The 16,872-nt window shown below is 35.1% G+C and overlaps 1 protein-coding gene and 1 pseudogene across 6 annotated transcripts in view; both read right to left on the bottom strand.

Moving 5' to 3' along the window:
* Positions 1-8,489: 8,489 nt before the first annotated feature.
* On the bottom strand, positions 8,490-14,322 carry LOC144375397 (treacle protein-like; annotated as a pseudogene).
* The window catches only part of LOC120891906 (uncharacterized), a 211,730-nt gene continuing 203,347 nt past the window's right edge, over positions 8,490-16,872 (bottom strand). For all 6 annotated transcript variants that reach the window (XM_078040146.1, XM_078040143.1, XM_078040145.1 and 3 more), the window contains one exon: positions 8,490-15,845. In XM_078040146.1, coding sequence (XP_077896272.1) covers positions 14,505-15,140 — 636 coding nt within the window. In that variant the 5' untranslated portion in view covers positions 15,141-15,845 and the 3' untranslated portion in view covers positions 8,490-14,504. The remainder of the gene's footprint in view (positions 15,846-16,872) is intronic.

The following is a 16,872-nucleotide window of genomic DNA, read 5'->3' as shown; positions in this document are numbered from 1 at the left end:
CATCATTAGTGTGTAACAATGTGATGTGGGGGGGTGGTAAAAAACAAACAGGTAAACAAAAAACACCTATATTTGTTATCCTATGACTGATGGTACTTTCCTATTGTAGTGGAACACAAAGAGTTTATGTACAAAAAAAGTGGGGGTTTCAAGCTCTCTCTTTAACAATAGGCCACTTGATAATATTTACCATACCTTTAAGGAAGCACTAATACATTCTTACATGCTTAAATCAATAGGTGAAAAAGGCAAATATTTCTCACATCCTATGCTAAGTGTCTAGTTACTTAATAACTAGGGTTTCACTGAGGGTTTCAAGGTGCTTGATGGATTATTCAAAAAACATACAAAACCCCAACTATGCATAAATCATCTTATATTATAAAAATATTAAATATCATTAAAGAGCAATTGATAGGTCAAATAGAGTTATTATGTTGAGAACAAGAATAAAATCCTTTATCTGTAAGTTAGATTTTAATATATATGGCAATGTGTAATTTGTTCTGCAGAATTAGTGAATATATACCACTGCTTATTATCTATTTGATTTATTGATTTAATAAATAGGGATATAAATTGTACTTTGAAAGGTTATTTATTTTCTCTCTTTAAAAAAATTCATTTGAGTACTTTTCATTTCCCATGACAATAGTGCCCATAGCATTTAATAAATCTTTTAAATTAATAAAAATGTATCAGCCAACACTTCTGCTTTTTTTATGAGTCTAACTTACCTGTTGAGTGTGCTTGGAGAGAAATATATTGGCCTTACAATTCCTTTCTAATAGTTCAGAATGAGTTTTGTTTTACCTTAATACAGTAGGAATTGTCTGTTTTAGAATTTCGGTTTGATATGGTGCTTATAATCTTTGTGAACCATAAATTCACTTGATCAACAACAACATTATAACAACAGCAGCAGAATACATAAAAGGAGATAAAACAACGAAAAGCTCAGATTCCCATGATCCCACTCTTATTCTGTCTACTCAGCACATTTTCCACATTCCTCAAACTGTGGTGAATAATTGGGTGTTAATTACAAGGCCACAGGGAATGTACAAACAAGAAGGTTTTTACTACTTCACTGCTTTGCTCCAATTTGTCATGAAAACTCCTGGGCCCTTTGGTTTCTCAAAGGTCAAACTAAGCAGTCAAGAAAAAAAAATAGCTCATACAGATGGTTTTGTTGAAAAAAGTGAGCACATGGGCTCAGTCCTAATGGTTAGGACTGTAATATGTGCATATTCTGTAATATGTGCATATTTCTAAAAGTATTCTGTAAAGCAACCCCATTTTTCTAATAAGGTAACACCTGCTACCCCAGTATTGTGTCATATGGTTATCTTGTTCAGTTCACTGACATGGAAATAAGATGTATTTCCTTCCCACTACCTTCTAAAAGCAAGCAAACAAAACTAAGAATAGTGTTGGTGTTTAATTCCTGATAACTCTGATACCAAGTTCTCAGCTCTTAGAAAGTGCTGGCAAAAAGTCTGTACTCAATATTTACCTAATAAGTAAAATCATTCTTGGCAATAGAATGAATAATTTTTACTCATTTGTGGTAGATACAGCTTTGATATTTAGGCTCTTGAAAAACATTCATTGGGAATCCTCTGACTTCCTCAGTGTAGTGTTACAGCTGAATCAGAACATATGTTAAAAGCCAATAAGCTTCCATGTAGGTAAAGTACTCTTGAATTAATGTAATAAACTGGGCACGATATGACTCTTGTCCTTCCTGAGATATCATTATAGCACTTAGTGTAATCTCATTTTTGTATTTAATAACATCATTGTGTGACTTGGCCAGGAAGAATTTAATTTGAAAATATCTAAAGTATGCTTATGAGGAAAATTTTGGAAGAATTTGAGTTGTCAACTAAGCTTTTCTTTGTCCTCTAAATTGATACAGGGAAATATCTATTTTTGTTTCCAGGAAATAACAGTAGTCAAGATAGCAAATTAGCCACAATTAGTGAAATGAATGAACAAAATCAAAAGCTTGTATAATCTTCTTTTATTTTTCAGAGGCTATACTAGGAGATAAATGTCTAAAAATGACATGCTTAATAGATGAGGCTCTAAACAAGTATCTCGTCTGCATGTAAAGATGTATGTTTACCTGTGCTAATTGTTTTCCAACTGAAATAAAATGTGGAAATAGAATTGTTCCTTCCTTCTAAATGGTACCAAGTCCATGCTGGTATTGAATAAATTGCATTTTGCTTTATGAACTGAAATGATAAAGGTGTTCTAAAGTTATTATCCAGTTTTTGTTAGATTACATTTAAACCTGATTGATCTATGAAGATTTATCATTACAGCAGATTAGGAATAGAAAAAAAGTTTTAACTTACAAATTAATTTTGTGTCAGCAATAACCTATTATTTTTTAATCCAGAATAAATATATTGCATTAACTAAGATGTAGAGCTTCTAAATAAAACTAATAATAGCTAATATTTATATATAAATTTGCATGATTGCAAAGCTCCTCAGTGTCTACTAGTAGGTGTCAGATATGGATTCAAGCTCTCAAGCCTCCTAATTCTATATACCTTGCTGTCTGCACTTTACAATATTGCTTAAACTAATAAACTTGGTCCTTTTGTGTCCCATACTGTCAGTATGTATTCCTCTGCCCTGATTCTGCTATCCAGACGCCACCATTCTTAATGTACAGAAAACTATTGTAAAGCTCAACCAGCTCTGTATACATTCAGGCTTCAAAATCTACCTTGTCTCTGGTCATTCCTTCACTTCCTTCTGTTTGTGGCATTGTGAGTCTAATGGATAATCTGGTAACCTAAGCAGTATTACAGAGCTAAACATCCATGTAAAAATTGGCTTGGAGCAGGCTGATATTGAGTTTTTTGTAGTAGCATGGTAGGCTTTGTAAGCCATGCTAGTCTTTAGACAAATCTTAGACTACTCTTTACAGATAAAAAATGTCTTCCTTTTCAGAATTGGGAGAGTGAATCCCTCTTCCAATTTTAGCATTTTTCCATTCTCCCTACTGGTTATTTTTGTCAAAAGTTTATTTGCCATCCTCATCTTGCATTTTTCAACTTCCCAAGTCATTTATAGGTAGTGAACCATTGAACCAAAATGTTTCTATGTAGCAAAAATGAGGGGCGGGGGAGACTATTATCTGTTGAGAATAAATGAAAGATTTGTGACTTATACTCACAACATCATTACCAACATTGTAAGGAGACATAAGATTTCTGATTCCTTGCCTTCTCTGGTCATACTAATTTACCGTTTGCTTTTTAAATAAACCAAGAGTAGTGATTTTTAGCATCAAAGGGCAAACTAGACAGTGTTTCTAAAACATATTTTTCCAATATTTTGGTTTCAACACCTAAAATATAAAATAAAAATAAACAGAACCCCAAATAAACAAAAATATAAATCCCCTAGACTCTGTACATGATTTTTGCAATTTTTATCTAATAATTCAGCATAATAATTTGTACATTTTTAACACTAGAACATTCCTCTCCTTATGGATTTACCTGAGAATCATTTGTTTATCCTTAGTATTCTCCAAAGAGTATAAATTGTAGGCAAAATAGTTTGTCTATTTTATTTCAACATGAAAACTATTTTTCTAAAGTTTTGAAACAAATGAATGGCTAAGAGGATGAGACAGTATATAAAGGAATGTGTTCCAGACAAAAAAAATACCTACGGCTATAAAAAGAGAAGCAGATGGCATGCTTCAGGAAAACACGCCAAATAATGAGGAATGTATTACTTGATGTGGATCCCTAAAATCTGGTCTTAAAACCCCTAATAGAATGAACACCCATGCGTATGGCTCTTTTATTGTTAGATTATAAAACAATTAGACCTTCCAGACAAGCTGATGGCAAGTTCCTAAATTATGATGTTACTTTTTGATGAAATCTTGAGCTGGTTAAATGTAAGACAGGTAAATTATACTTGATAAAAATGTAATAAAGAGCCCCAAACCAAAAATAGTCATCTGTGTTCCTTGCCTCCAGGACTCTCTGGCTTTCCCCTCCTGCTTTCCATTATTGCTTCTGTCCCGGCTCCATCTGCTCCATCTGTTAGGGTCCACTTAACTCTGTGGTGCTTGTTGGTTTAAGAAAAAGGCTTCCATTAAGTGATTTTTTTCTGCTGAAAATGAAAGGTAATTTTCAGAGCCATCAAAATCTAAATGTCTTTTTATCTCATGTGAGTACATATAGTATTGGACAATAAATCCTGGAGGAGACATTGTGAAGAAATTGTTAGAGTTGATGATACCTCTTGAAGGACTGTTAATAAAACACTTACCAAAAAAAAAAAAAAAAACTGGAAGACAAGTTAACTACTGACTGACTCAATTCCTTATAGATCTACCCTAATTGTCTTCACTTTGTTGCTCACAATTAGTGTCCTGAGGTAGACAAGTTATTGTGAGAAGGCATTGGTTCTGTTGCTGTTTTGTAGAAAATAAGTTTTTCCTTATAGTTGTTTGAATTGGTTTTACCAATTTTTTTTATCAGGAATATATTTTTCAAACTATGAAATTATCTCGTTCTAAATTTAGGGAAAGATAGAGGAGAATTTTTTTCCTAAACCCCAAGAAATAAGTTGTATCATTATTTGAGGTAGACAGAGTATGACTCTACATATGGAACAGATTGATCAGGACTTCTAAGCTGTTATTACCACAGTTATTTTCCTTCAGCGTATATAAGTTCCCTGGGTCTCACTTTCCTAAACTAAAAAATCAGAGCTTTGGACTTAATCTCTAAAATACTGTATTTTCTCAAATTATTTTATCTATTTTAATGTAATTAAGTGTGCTTCTCCAGGTGTGTTTCCATTACTGTCTAAAGACCAGCTCTTTTCTGGAATTTCCAAGAAACTGTGCAGACAAAACTAAACAGGAAAAAAGATAACAAATATGTTTTAGGTAAATATAAATTGAAATTCACAAATTTGACCCTGAGTTATAAGCTCTAATTTCATTAAAAATTCTCAGCTTTCTTGTTCATTAAAAATTAAACTGTTTGAAAATGTGCATATTAATAAAGTAGAGTAAGAGATAATTTACTGAATGCACAAATAATGAGCAGATTCCTCTGTCACTACAATATGCAACTTTATTGTTGATTCAAAGAATTTTAGAACTGAAAGAAATCTCAGAAATCTAATTTTATGCATATATAAAAAGTTAGAAAAATTGATTTCTATTATTTTATATTTTTGATATATAATTTGTGTACAATAAACTGCTCATTTTATAGCATGCAATTTTATGTTTTGATATATGTATGCACCCATGAAAGCCTCAACAAATAAATACAATTTTCATATTCTTCAACCTAAAATTTCCTTGTGCCTCTTGGTAAATCACTGTCCCCACAACTCCCTTTTAACCTTTGCCAACAACTGGCCAAAATGTTTTGATATACGTATACACTGTGGAATGGCTAAACCCAGTTACTTATAGTTCTGCATATTAGTTTTTATTTCCTAAAATTTTTATAAGGATGTATTACATATATTTATTTTTATATATGGTTATGATCTCTTTGCTAAAATTTTGTTAAGAAGTTTTGCATCTATTTTTATTTGTTTTCCCTTCCTGCAATGTCTTTTCTAGTTTTAGTATCAGGGTAATTAGGCTGAGGGTATCAGGATATGAAGCTGACTTCCTCTTTGATTCTCTCATAGAGTTTAATTAGAATTGGTATCCTTTTTAATGTTGAATGAAATTGAAGGCCCCTGAGCATGAAGTTTTCTTTATGAGGGATTTTTCTAACTCAAAATTAAATTTCTTTCAATAGATATAAGGCTATTCAGATTGATTTATTTCTAATCATATGTCATTATAGATCAATATACTGACATATTTCTTTTTTGAAATATGAGTTATTTATGTGTGTTACTTAGATTCCAAGTATTTGGAGATTTTCCAGGTATCATTGGTACTTATGTCTATTTTATTATGATCACAGTCAGAAACCATACTTTATTAGATTTGGATCTTCTTAAATTACTTGAACTTTCTATGGCCGCCTAAAATAGTATCTGTCATGGTAGATATTCCAAAACACTTTAAACAAATTTGCTATTCTACTGTAGATTATAAATGTCAACTAAGTTGAGTTGGCTATAATTACTGTTTAAACTTCTATATCCTTACTAGATTTTGTTTAATTATTATATTATTGAGAGAGTATATAAATAATAAATATCTCTATAAAGGCAGATTTGTCAACTTCTTGCAAGTCATTGTTTCATGATTTAAAATGTCATTTTAAACATGTATTCAAAATTATTAGTTCTTGATAATTAATATCTTTATCAGCCTTTTTGAGAAATGAAAAATGTTACACGTTTTTCATGTTGTTATAAACAGAAATCATGGGTAAAATTAAAAAACATCATGCTGTGTGAAAGAGGTCATAAAAAAGATTATGAGCATATAATTCTATCTTTAGGGTATCTAGAAAAGAACATGCTATTATAACAGTATTACATGGGTCCGGCAACTAGGTTAGGGACTGATTGAAAAAAAGATTCAAGGATCTACTACATATTTATAGGCAATATGACATTATTCATATTGCCTATAAATATGTAGTAGGCATTACTACTAACATATCTGATCTTCTCTACATAGTATTAGGGAATCATGCCATAAATTACATGTGTCCCTGATGTAATGCAGTAGTGCACCCTGGAAGAGAAATTGGTCAGAAAGCAGAATCAATTAGAGCTCAGGTATGGAAGCAGAGCCACTATATGTATTTAAAGAAGAGAGCTATTATAGGAATTAAACATGACACAAACATGGGAGGTACTGAGAAGGAAAAAGTTAAGTGGCAAAATTCAACAAGCATTTATGATTAAAATAGAGCTATTGTCAATTTTTATTGTGGTGATCATGATTTACATGTTGTATCTAAAATATCTTTGTCTAGACATGGTCATAAAGTATTTGCATCTCAAAATATGACAGTATTAAGTTTTACACTTTGATTATGATGTAAAATATGTCAATATTGTTGTTTTGGGTGTTTTCTTCTTGTTTTTACATATCTCTACCAATTTCTCAAACTCAATTTGTTTAAAAGCCCTACTGACTTTTAAAAATTATTATTTATTTATTTATTTGTTTTTATTGGACAAGTGAAAAGTATACACATTTGTTACACAAATGTTTTGAGATACACACACACACACACACACACACTATGGAATGGCTAAACTACGCTATTTATCACATGCATTAACTCACATACCATTTGTTGTGAGAACACTTAAAATCTACTGCCTTAGTAATTTTCAAGTACACAATAGATTGTTAACTATCATCAACAAGAGCTACAACAGATCTCTTGAATTTATACTTCCTAACAGAACTTTTGTGTCCTTTGGCAGCCCTGTTGTCCCTCTAGCTGTAGATTTTGCATTCCTTTTTTAGTGATTCCCCTAAAGAGTGAAAAAGAATGGCTAAAATTTAAAAGACCAGTGCCAGATGTAGTGGTACATGCCTATAATCCCAGCAGCTAGGAAGGTTGAGGCAGGAGGATCTCAAGTGCAAGTCACTCTTGGCAACTTAGCAAAGCCTTATGCTACTTAGTGAAACCCTGTCTCAAAAATAGAAATAGAAAATAGGCTATGAATATGACTCAGTGATTAAGTGCCATTGGTTCAACTCCTGGTACAAAAAAAAAAAAATTGATAATGCCAGGTGTTGGCAAGGCTAAGGAGTAACTGGAACACTAATACACTATTGGTGGGAAGAAAAAAAATTGTATAGCTACTTTGAGAAATAGTTTAACAGTTCTTAAAAATTTCAACATATACCTCCCATATGATCCAGACATCCCACTCCTGGTATTTACCAAGAAAAATAAAATTATAGATCTAGATGAAGATTGGTTCACAAATTGTGGAAGACCAACCTTGCAAGTGACTGAGTCACACTCCCTGGCTGGGTGCTGAGGCATTCAGTCGCAGAAATGTGGCAGAGCTTTCCCCACCCTTCTTGGGTTCCAGGGTCAGGTGCATGGGTGTGTCTTGCTACAGCTCCATGGGTAAAGCTACACTCACCTGTTTCTTTGTAATATAACCCCTTGACCTGTTTAGGATAAAATCTTCCATGGAAGTGCCTTGTGTGTGTCCCCTTCTCTTACTGTGCCCTTGGGTGTAGTCTACCCACGTGTCAGTCAACCTGCTGACAGTGGACATTATAGAGATAGACTCAGCCCCCTGAAACCTGACCCTTGCCTCATTTGAATAGCTTCTTCTCAATAAAAGGGGTCAGCGTATGCTCTTCTCACTCTCTTTTCTTTCTGCGGACCCTTAAGGTCAGAGGAGCCGTCACAGCGAACCCAAAGAAAAAGGTATTTGTGTCTCTTGTGTGGTTATTTTGTGCAGCCCAGTTAGCCCAGTTTAACTGGAGTGACCCCTGAGCCTTTTAGTCATGAGAACAGAAACCCGGCAACAAATAGTCATAAAAGTTTTATTTTTAATAGTACAACATTATTATACAAACCAAATGTCCATCAAGAAGTGAATGGATGAACAAGTTGTGATATATTCTAACAAAGTAAATCCTGCTCAGCAATAAAAAAGACACAGCTATTGATACAATTTTAAAAGCATGCCACGCAAAAGAGTTCATACACAAAACAGGATATCTTATATCATTTTATTTTTTTTTGATATCTTTAAAAAGCAGCATTATTACAACAGAGAGAAGATAAATGTTGCCTGGGTCTGGCAGTTGGATTAGGGATTGATTGAAAAAATGGTGCAAAAGATAATTTGAGGTAAATGTTTCATTATATACCTTGGTTATGTATAAAAAGCTACAAACAATACCATAACTTGTTAGATTGTATGTTTGAAATGAATGGATTTATTGTAGTAATTTATACCTTAGTGAATCTGTGGGGAGAGAAAGACAAAGTGGAGAGAGCAGAAGTAGAAGGAGGATAAACATCCAGGAAACTTGGCTATGTGGTAATCTTGTAAATGCAGGTTTTTGTTTGGTAATCTGGTAAACGCAGTTTTTTGTTTTATAGGATCTAAGTTACAAGAAGAAATGCTAAGCACGGAATGGAATGGAGGTTGAATGAATAAATACCATACAATGAACGTTACTTGATTTTATTATTGATTTATGGAGGTTATTTATATAATTTACTGATCTTAATCAGTTGCAATTTTTTGCACATGCTCTCTCTTTCTCTCGCTCACTCTTTCTCTCTTTCTCTCTCTATATATACATACATACATTATTTGTATTTTTGTGTGTAGATATAGAGATATATACACATATATAAATATATATAAATTATATATATATATATATTTGCTACCAGGTATTGAACCCAGGGGCACTCTACTACTGAGCAACATCCCCACCCATTTTTTTTGTATTTTTTATTAGAAACAGGATCTCACTGAGTTGCTTAGGACCTCAATAAGTTGATAAGTCTAATTTTGAACTCATGATCCTCCTGCCTCAGCCTCCTGAGTTACTGGGATTACAGGCATGCATCACTGTACCCAGCTCCATACATTTTCGTATCTTTTAATAACAGCTTTAAATGTTATTATGTGTATCAATAACTTTTTTATTATTTGTTCTTATTATGTATAATATGAACAATCACAATCTCATGTTCATAAGAATGTTATTCTCTATTTTCCAAGGTTTTATATTGTTGTCTTACACATTTAACTGTTAATTCAACTAGAGTTGATTTTTTTGCACGAGAGTTGAGAAAAGAACCCAATTTCATGGAAAAACAATTATCCTATCACTATTTACTCAAAATTAGTTTTATCATACTGTGTCCATAGTAACTTGTATTTTATGAACAAGGTTTTCTTCTTGGTAATTTATGTAGTCTTTCTAGCTTTTTCTTCTTCATAAATATCTTAGTTAGGGGCTGGGGTTGTGGCTCAGCAGTAGAGTACTCGCCTTGCACGCACAAGACCTTGGATTTGATCCTCAGCACCACATAAAAATAAATAAGTGAAATAAAGGTATTGTGTCCAACTATATCTAAAAAATAATATTAAAAATAATAAATAAATAAATACCTTAGTTATACTTGGTCCTTTGTCATTCTATGTAAGTTTTAGAATCTGACATTTTAATTTATCAAATTCCAAAATAGTCCTATTAAATCTAAGATCATTTTAGGGAAAATTAACATCATAAATATATGGCATCTTTCAAACTATAAACATACTGTGTTTTTCCAATTATTTATATCCTTTCAGTGTATTTCAGCACTTGAGTTTTTTATAAAGATCTTAGAGAACTTTGTCAGACTTTATTCTAATTGTCTTTTAGTCCATTTGTAAATATTACTTTCATAACTATGTGAAAAAGTAACTCTTTTTAAATGACTTTATATTTATTAATAATAGTATAAAAATTAATCTAGTTTTTCCTGTGCTTACTATATCAGAAAGTCATATTACCTGTTAATATCTTTGTTGTCTTTTTTTTTTCAAATATATGTTTGGTTTTCATGTTAATCAGCTTTTCATCACTGTAACCAGAATCGCTGACAACTAAGAGGAGGAAAAGTTGGTTTTTTTTTTTTTTGACTCTGAATTTCAGGGTTTCCATCCATAGTTGGTGGGCTCAATCAACCTGTGCCCAAGGTGAGGCAGAACACCCTGGTGGAAGGACATGAAAGAGAAAAAATGCTGCTCACTTTGTGACAGCCAGGAAGCAGAGAGAGGGAGAGGGAAGGAGGAACCAGGGAAACAAGATATAATGCCCAAGGCAGACCCCCATGCCCCACCTGCCTGCAGTTTCCACCCAATCAGTAGTCCTTAACTAATTCATCATGAATGAATCCTCTGATTATATTACATCTCCCATAGTTCATTCATTTCACTTCTGAATGTTCCTGCATTGTCTATCACAAGAACTTACTGGGAATATTTCAAACCATAACAGTTTGATAGTCAAATATCTGAAATGCTCTTATGTTTTGATACAGCCAGTTTTCCCCTGTTGGATCTAAAACTTTGTTCCTTGTTGGTTTTCTGGTTCATGAGTTTCATTGGAGGTTCGTATTCCTTGGATTTTTTTTTTTCTTTTTCTGTGAAGAATCTTTGAAACCTGGCTTGCAGACAGGATTCTCCAGGTAGGATCTGAGTTTTCTTCACTTTAGGTTCTGGAGGGCATGATGAATTGCAAAGTACTTTCAGCTAATAAATTTCAATTTTTTAAAGAACCCACAAATAAAGCTATATCATTGGAAAACCTGCCTATGGTTATGAATGACTAAGGGCAGGAGTTCCACCACTGAGCTACATCTCCAGCCTTCTAAATCCTTTATTCATAAAACTTTCACCTTTTTAGTTTCTAGCTTATTGAAGTGGATCTATCTGATACTAGATTCTCCAGTGCAGAAAGCATTTTTCCTGAATTTTCTCTCTTTCCTCCTATGTCTTGGCAGCAAAAAGTAAATTCAAGATGCGATTCTGAGCAAATGCTCTTTAAATGAATTAGTTTCTTAATATTTTAGTAGCTCAACAATGCCTTCTAAAAGATACAAAATATTTTATGAAACACTTTCAATTTTTTAATTGAGGTCATTTAATATATAAAGGCTGCAGAAAATGGAAGGGCTCATTCTTTACAGGTCTATACAAATTCTCTGCTTAAGAAGTCCAGGAAAAACTGTAAATTTTCAAATATTATTTATAAGGTTAAGATAATTTTGAAGATTTGGAAGTTGTAAAATATTTCCCAATATATTTGCTTATGAGTCTATTATTTAGGAAAATAATATCTGATTCAAAAATATTTTCTGATCTATTTAAAATTGCCATTTTTATGTAGGGCAACAAAAATATAGAAAACAAAAGTGTCAGAAGTTGTTAAAAATACAGGATATATTATTAATAATTTTAGCATTACAAAACGTTTTCTATCATGACCTGACTCAATGAATATGAAACTAAATAGTGTTTTGCTTTTTTCTCTTTAGAAAAATCATTCAGATTCTAAAGTGGTAATAAAAAATAAAATAAAAAGTTATAAAATATCTATTAGTAAATCTCCATCCCTTACAGTTACATTTACATTTCCAACCATGACTTTATAATTCCTAATGACTCTAATAATGAATGTTTAATCTCAGTATGAACTCTGAACCTTAATTTTATAAAGCTTAATAGAATGGTAGGTTTCATACATATTCTTTGAGTCTTAATGAGATATATACTCCCTGTAGCCAAGTTTCTGCCTGGGACTTTTGTTTAACTTACAGTTGATGGGGCTAAGAACCTATGTATGGCTTGTCTTGTATGTGAATAAAATTATCTTAAAAATTAAAGGAGGTAATGAGGATTTCAACATGATCTTTCCCCTCAGATCTACTTGAGACATGAACTTTGTAGAAACAGCACAATTACATCCCAAGAAGACATAGAAAAAAAGTTTTATTTTACCCAACTACCAAATTAAATGCAGTCTCTCACAATAAGCTCCTGTTATACAATGCAGGAATGTTCAGAGGAGAAATTATTAAATTACAAGAGCTGTACACAAGCCAGTGGATTAATTCTAATATTTTTGACTGTGTGTTAATCATAGGCAGGTGGACATGGTTGGAGGAGGTGGATCACTGATGGTGTGCCTTGGAGATTACATCTTGTTCGCCCAACTCCTCCCTTTCTCTCTACTTCTTGGACAGCATCTTCTGGGCTGCCTTCCTCTGTCATACTCTTCTGCCATAATGCTCTGCTTCTCCTCAGGCCCAGGGTAAAGAAATCTGTCTACCATGGCCTGGAACTCTGAAACTATGAGTCCAAAATAAAGTTTTCCTCCTCTAAGTTATTCTTGTCAGATATTTTGGTCACGGAAATTAAAAGAAGACTATTACAGGGACATACCATCTTTATTGTTGATATCATTTTAAATCTGATCCCATAGGCTGAGCATGTCACTCAGTAGCAGAGCTGTTGCCTAGCACACATGATGAGGTCCTGGGTTTAATCCCCAGCATCCTGAACATTCATACACACAAGCTGATTCCAAAGATCCATCTCAATATCATTGCATCTTTAAAGATTTACCTTCATAGGTTATGATTTTCAATATAAATATTAGGTAAAAAAATTTGATGGAAATATTGCATAAATTTCTATATAATATAGGAGTTTGAATTTCTTTTTTTTTTTTTCACCTTTCCTTGGAGTCTTTTGAGTTCTTACAAAAAGAGAAAAAACAAAACACAGAAGCCATAACCAGAGGAATAGGCTTGGGGCCAGCCAGAGACCAAGTGCATGGGATGGGCACACACTTGGCATCACTGGGTCTACAGAGCAAAGTGTTGAGAATTCTCAGCCCTTGGACATGTTGGATGTATTGAGGGAGAAACAAGTCACTTAATATATATTGGACACATCTATATGAAGTGCCCTGTGTTAATGGGGTTAGTGGGGCAAACTCCCAAGGCCCCTCCTCCTCAGCCTAGGGTTCTGGCAGGCTCACAGGCTTGGGCAGCATGGGGATACTGCATTTGCCATATTCTTCTGCAGAGGGAGAAGTTAAACATTGAGTCTCAAGCCACTAATGCAGAAGTCAGAGGACTAGAGATGGTTCGTACTCCATTAGGAACTCCCTGTCTTGTATCCAGTCTCTCACGTAGTCTGCTCTTCTGTCTTCTTTTTCTTCTGTTTCATCTGAAGAAGTGATTTGAGATATTTGGTTGAGGGTTTTTTTGGGGGTTTTGTTTTGTTTTTTTTTTTTGCTTTCTTCTTTTTTTTTCTTTTTGTTCTTGTATTCCTTATCTTTATCAGGTTTCTTCTTCCCTTTTTTGCTTTTTGAGTCATTTTGACCTCTACCCTCAAACTTCACCATTGCCAGCTCCCCTTCTGGCTTTTCCTTGGCCCCTTAGGAGATGAAATATCCCTTCCCCTATTTCTTTGCTTTGTCTCTCATTGATTTCCCTTTGGAAGACCTGGAGGCCTTTTCTGAAGAAATAGTGCTCTCCCCGCCTTCTCCGGCCACCAGCTGCTTTTTCTTGCTCTTGGGGGCTGTGGTAGCTAACTGGTCTCCTGACAGCTTCCGCTTCTGGCTTTTCCTGCTGATGTTCTTGGCAGCATCAGCAGTCTTCTTCCTTTCCTGCTCCAGCACCTCTGTCACAACCTTCCTCAAAGCATCCCGCACCTGGGCCTTATTCAGGGGCCGGACACCCCCAGGAAGTACTGGGTGGTGCTGCCCTGCAGTGCCTGTGTTGAGTCTATGGAGCTCTGGGCTCCCTTTGTGGGCTTCACAGATGTGGTGCCTGAGGTGGCTTAACTTTATACCTGTTTTAAAGGTAATGGTGCGTGCTGGCTGAGACTCCAGTCTGCTGTCTGTGTCATCTTTGTTCACCAGAGTAGAGGAAAACAAGGGGCTGCAATCTGGCTTTGCAATCACTTTGGAAGCCTGGTAATTGGCGAGGGTCTTTCTCTGGGAAGGGGCCACCAGTTCATTCTCACTGGACTCTGCTGATGACTCCTTCAAAAATCTTCTTCATCAAGGGGGTTTGACCGCCAGAAGTGGAGGACTGCGTGGGAGGAATCGGGTCCTCATCCTGGCTCTCAGAGGAGAAGTGTTGGGTGGTGCTATCAGAGACCCTGTCTTTCCTCAGGGTGTTCCCACCTTGGGCCTGTGTAGGAGTGGCAGCTGGGCCAGGTGGACTATGGCCATTAGGGTTGACAAAAATCAGAGAGGATTTAATCACCTGGATTGATGGCCATTCTTTGCCACTGCCGTCTGAGGACACCTCTGCATTCTCAGTGGGTCTTGATGTCAGGGCCTTGCCTCTGGCAGTTTTGGAGGTACCATCCTGGTTGGGTATTACTACAGGGAAATCTTCATGACTCACAGATGGCTCCCTGCTGCTCTCCAACTCCTTTATTGGCTTCTTGGCCTCCAAGGTTGTGGTCATGGCTCCTCCTCTGACTTGGGATGTCATATCCTCCAACTTCCCAGGTCTTTGGGCTGTCCCTTTCACTGAAGACTCCTTGGTGGCAGCTGGTGAGGCTTTCACATCCATGTTTGTCTCATAACTGGAGCTGGAGGTATCCTCACTGGAGCTGGAAGAATCCTCACTGGAGCTAAAGGCCATCCTCCCAGGAGCTGTCAGCTGGGCCCTCTGTCATGGTCCCAGGCTGGGTAGAGGATCTGTGTCCCGGGACACTTCCTTCCTCCTGTGTTTCTGACATCATGATAGTATTTGCTGAGGGCTCTGTTGACTTCTTGGGTATATTCCCAGAGAGGTGTATGGACCACTGATTTTGATGCGCCAGGATGGGGCACAGAGTTCACTATCTTGGAAGATTTCTTGGGCTTTGACTTGGCCTTCTCTTTCATGCTTAATGGCAAACCTGCCCCACAGCTGAGATATTGGTAGATGTGAGTCTAGGGGTGGCTTTGACAGTTTCGGCTTCTGCCTCCTTCTCCTCTTCTGAGCTCTCTGAGCTGCTGCAACTGTCTGATGTTTGGTCTTCTTGCCTTGCAGGGCTGCACATTTCTCTGCCTTAAGCTTCCGGCGAAGCTCTGAGTTCTGTTGCCAGTGTGTATAGATGTCCAAAAGAGTAAAAGGCTGAGGCAGGAATCTTTACTGGCTCCTCTACTCTTTCACTGACTGAGCCTCACGTATATACCCTGACTGTACCAGATGCGCATAGATCAGGGGAAGCAGCTCCTTCCACTGTCTTGCTTCAGTCATGCCTGCAACCCAAGACAGCCAGCTCACCTGCAGGCCACCCCGTGTTCTTCTGGGCCCTTAGATGTTTGGCATCCCTACTTCCAGCTTCTCCTTTCTGAATTTCTTGTTTGAGAACAAAGAACAAAAAAAAATATAGTGTTTTCAGAGCAGAATCTAGTAACAAAATATTCATCTTGCATGTTTTCAAAGGGAAAGCAAATATAAATTGAAAAAATTAAGATACCCCATTTTAAATATAATTTGCAAATATTTTCTCTGTAGCTTGTCTTTTTACTTTCCTGTCCTCCCTTCTTTTAAACTGCTTAATAGATTTTTTCTATCTCTGAGACAGTGACAGCAGCAACTTTACTTTATTAATAAATAGATTTGAGAACTCTTAGGGCTTTTTTAAAAAAAAAAGTATTTAAAATAAAAATGTATACCCAGTGCCCCATATGTCAAGCTGATTCTAGGTAAAGTCCTTTTGTGAACACATGCATTTCCCAATAAAAACTCAGGTCAAAATATCAAAATAAAAATGATAACAATTTTGCCAAAGCCTCTTTTGTATAAATGCATCTGGCAATATAAGAAGTTAACAGCATTATACTTCACAGGAAGCTTTTTGTTGTTCTTAACTGTATTTGATTGAAATTCATGGGGGTATAGATTACTAAAAACTAAATTGAATGCATGTGCTTTTCTTGGATCAAACTCATCTGTGAATCTGATGGAAAATATAGCACATCTAAATGTGCTGTAAGGGAGTATGGCACAAATTATGGTCCTCATGGAGAGGAAACCCATTATCCTATATCATGATAGTTTCAAATACAGTAAACAATGAATTCATTATTATTACTGGATTTTAAGCCAAAATAAATCTCTTAAGTTGTATAGTAAAACCATGCAAAAAAAAAAAAAACAATATGCTAGCTCTGGTAATGCTTTCCTAATGAAATACCTTGAATTGCATACCAATCATACCATAAACTACACTTAAAGGGTTAGTGATTATGGCTCCTCTGAGGACAACAGTGAAGTATTACTACTATTTTCCATTTCAAAAGGAAATATAAATTGAAGGTCATAAACCAAATTTCTTTCCATTTTTTAGAAAATGGATTTGAAGTTTAATATATCATAAAAG

Source organism: Ictidomys tridecemlineatus, chromosome 2, assembly GCF_052094955.1.
Source record: "Ictidomys tridecemlineatus isolate mIctTri1 chromosome 2, mIctTri1.hap1, whole genome shotgun sequence".
Classification (NCBI taxonomy): domain Eukaryota; kingdom Metazoa; phylum Chordata; class Mammalia; order Rodentia; family Sciuridae; genus Ictidomys; species Ictidomys tridecemlineatus.
Note: the sequence above shows the minus strand (reverse complement) of the source record. Positions and strands in the feature narration are given on the sequence as shown.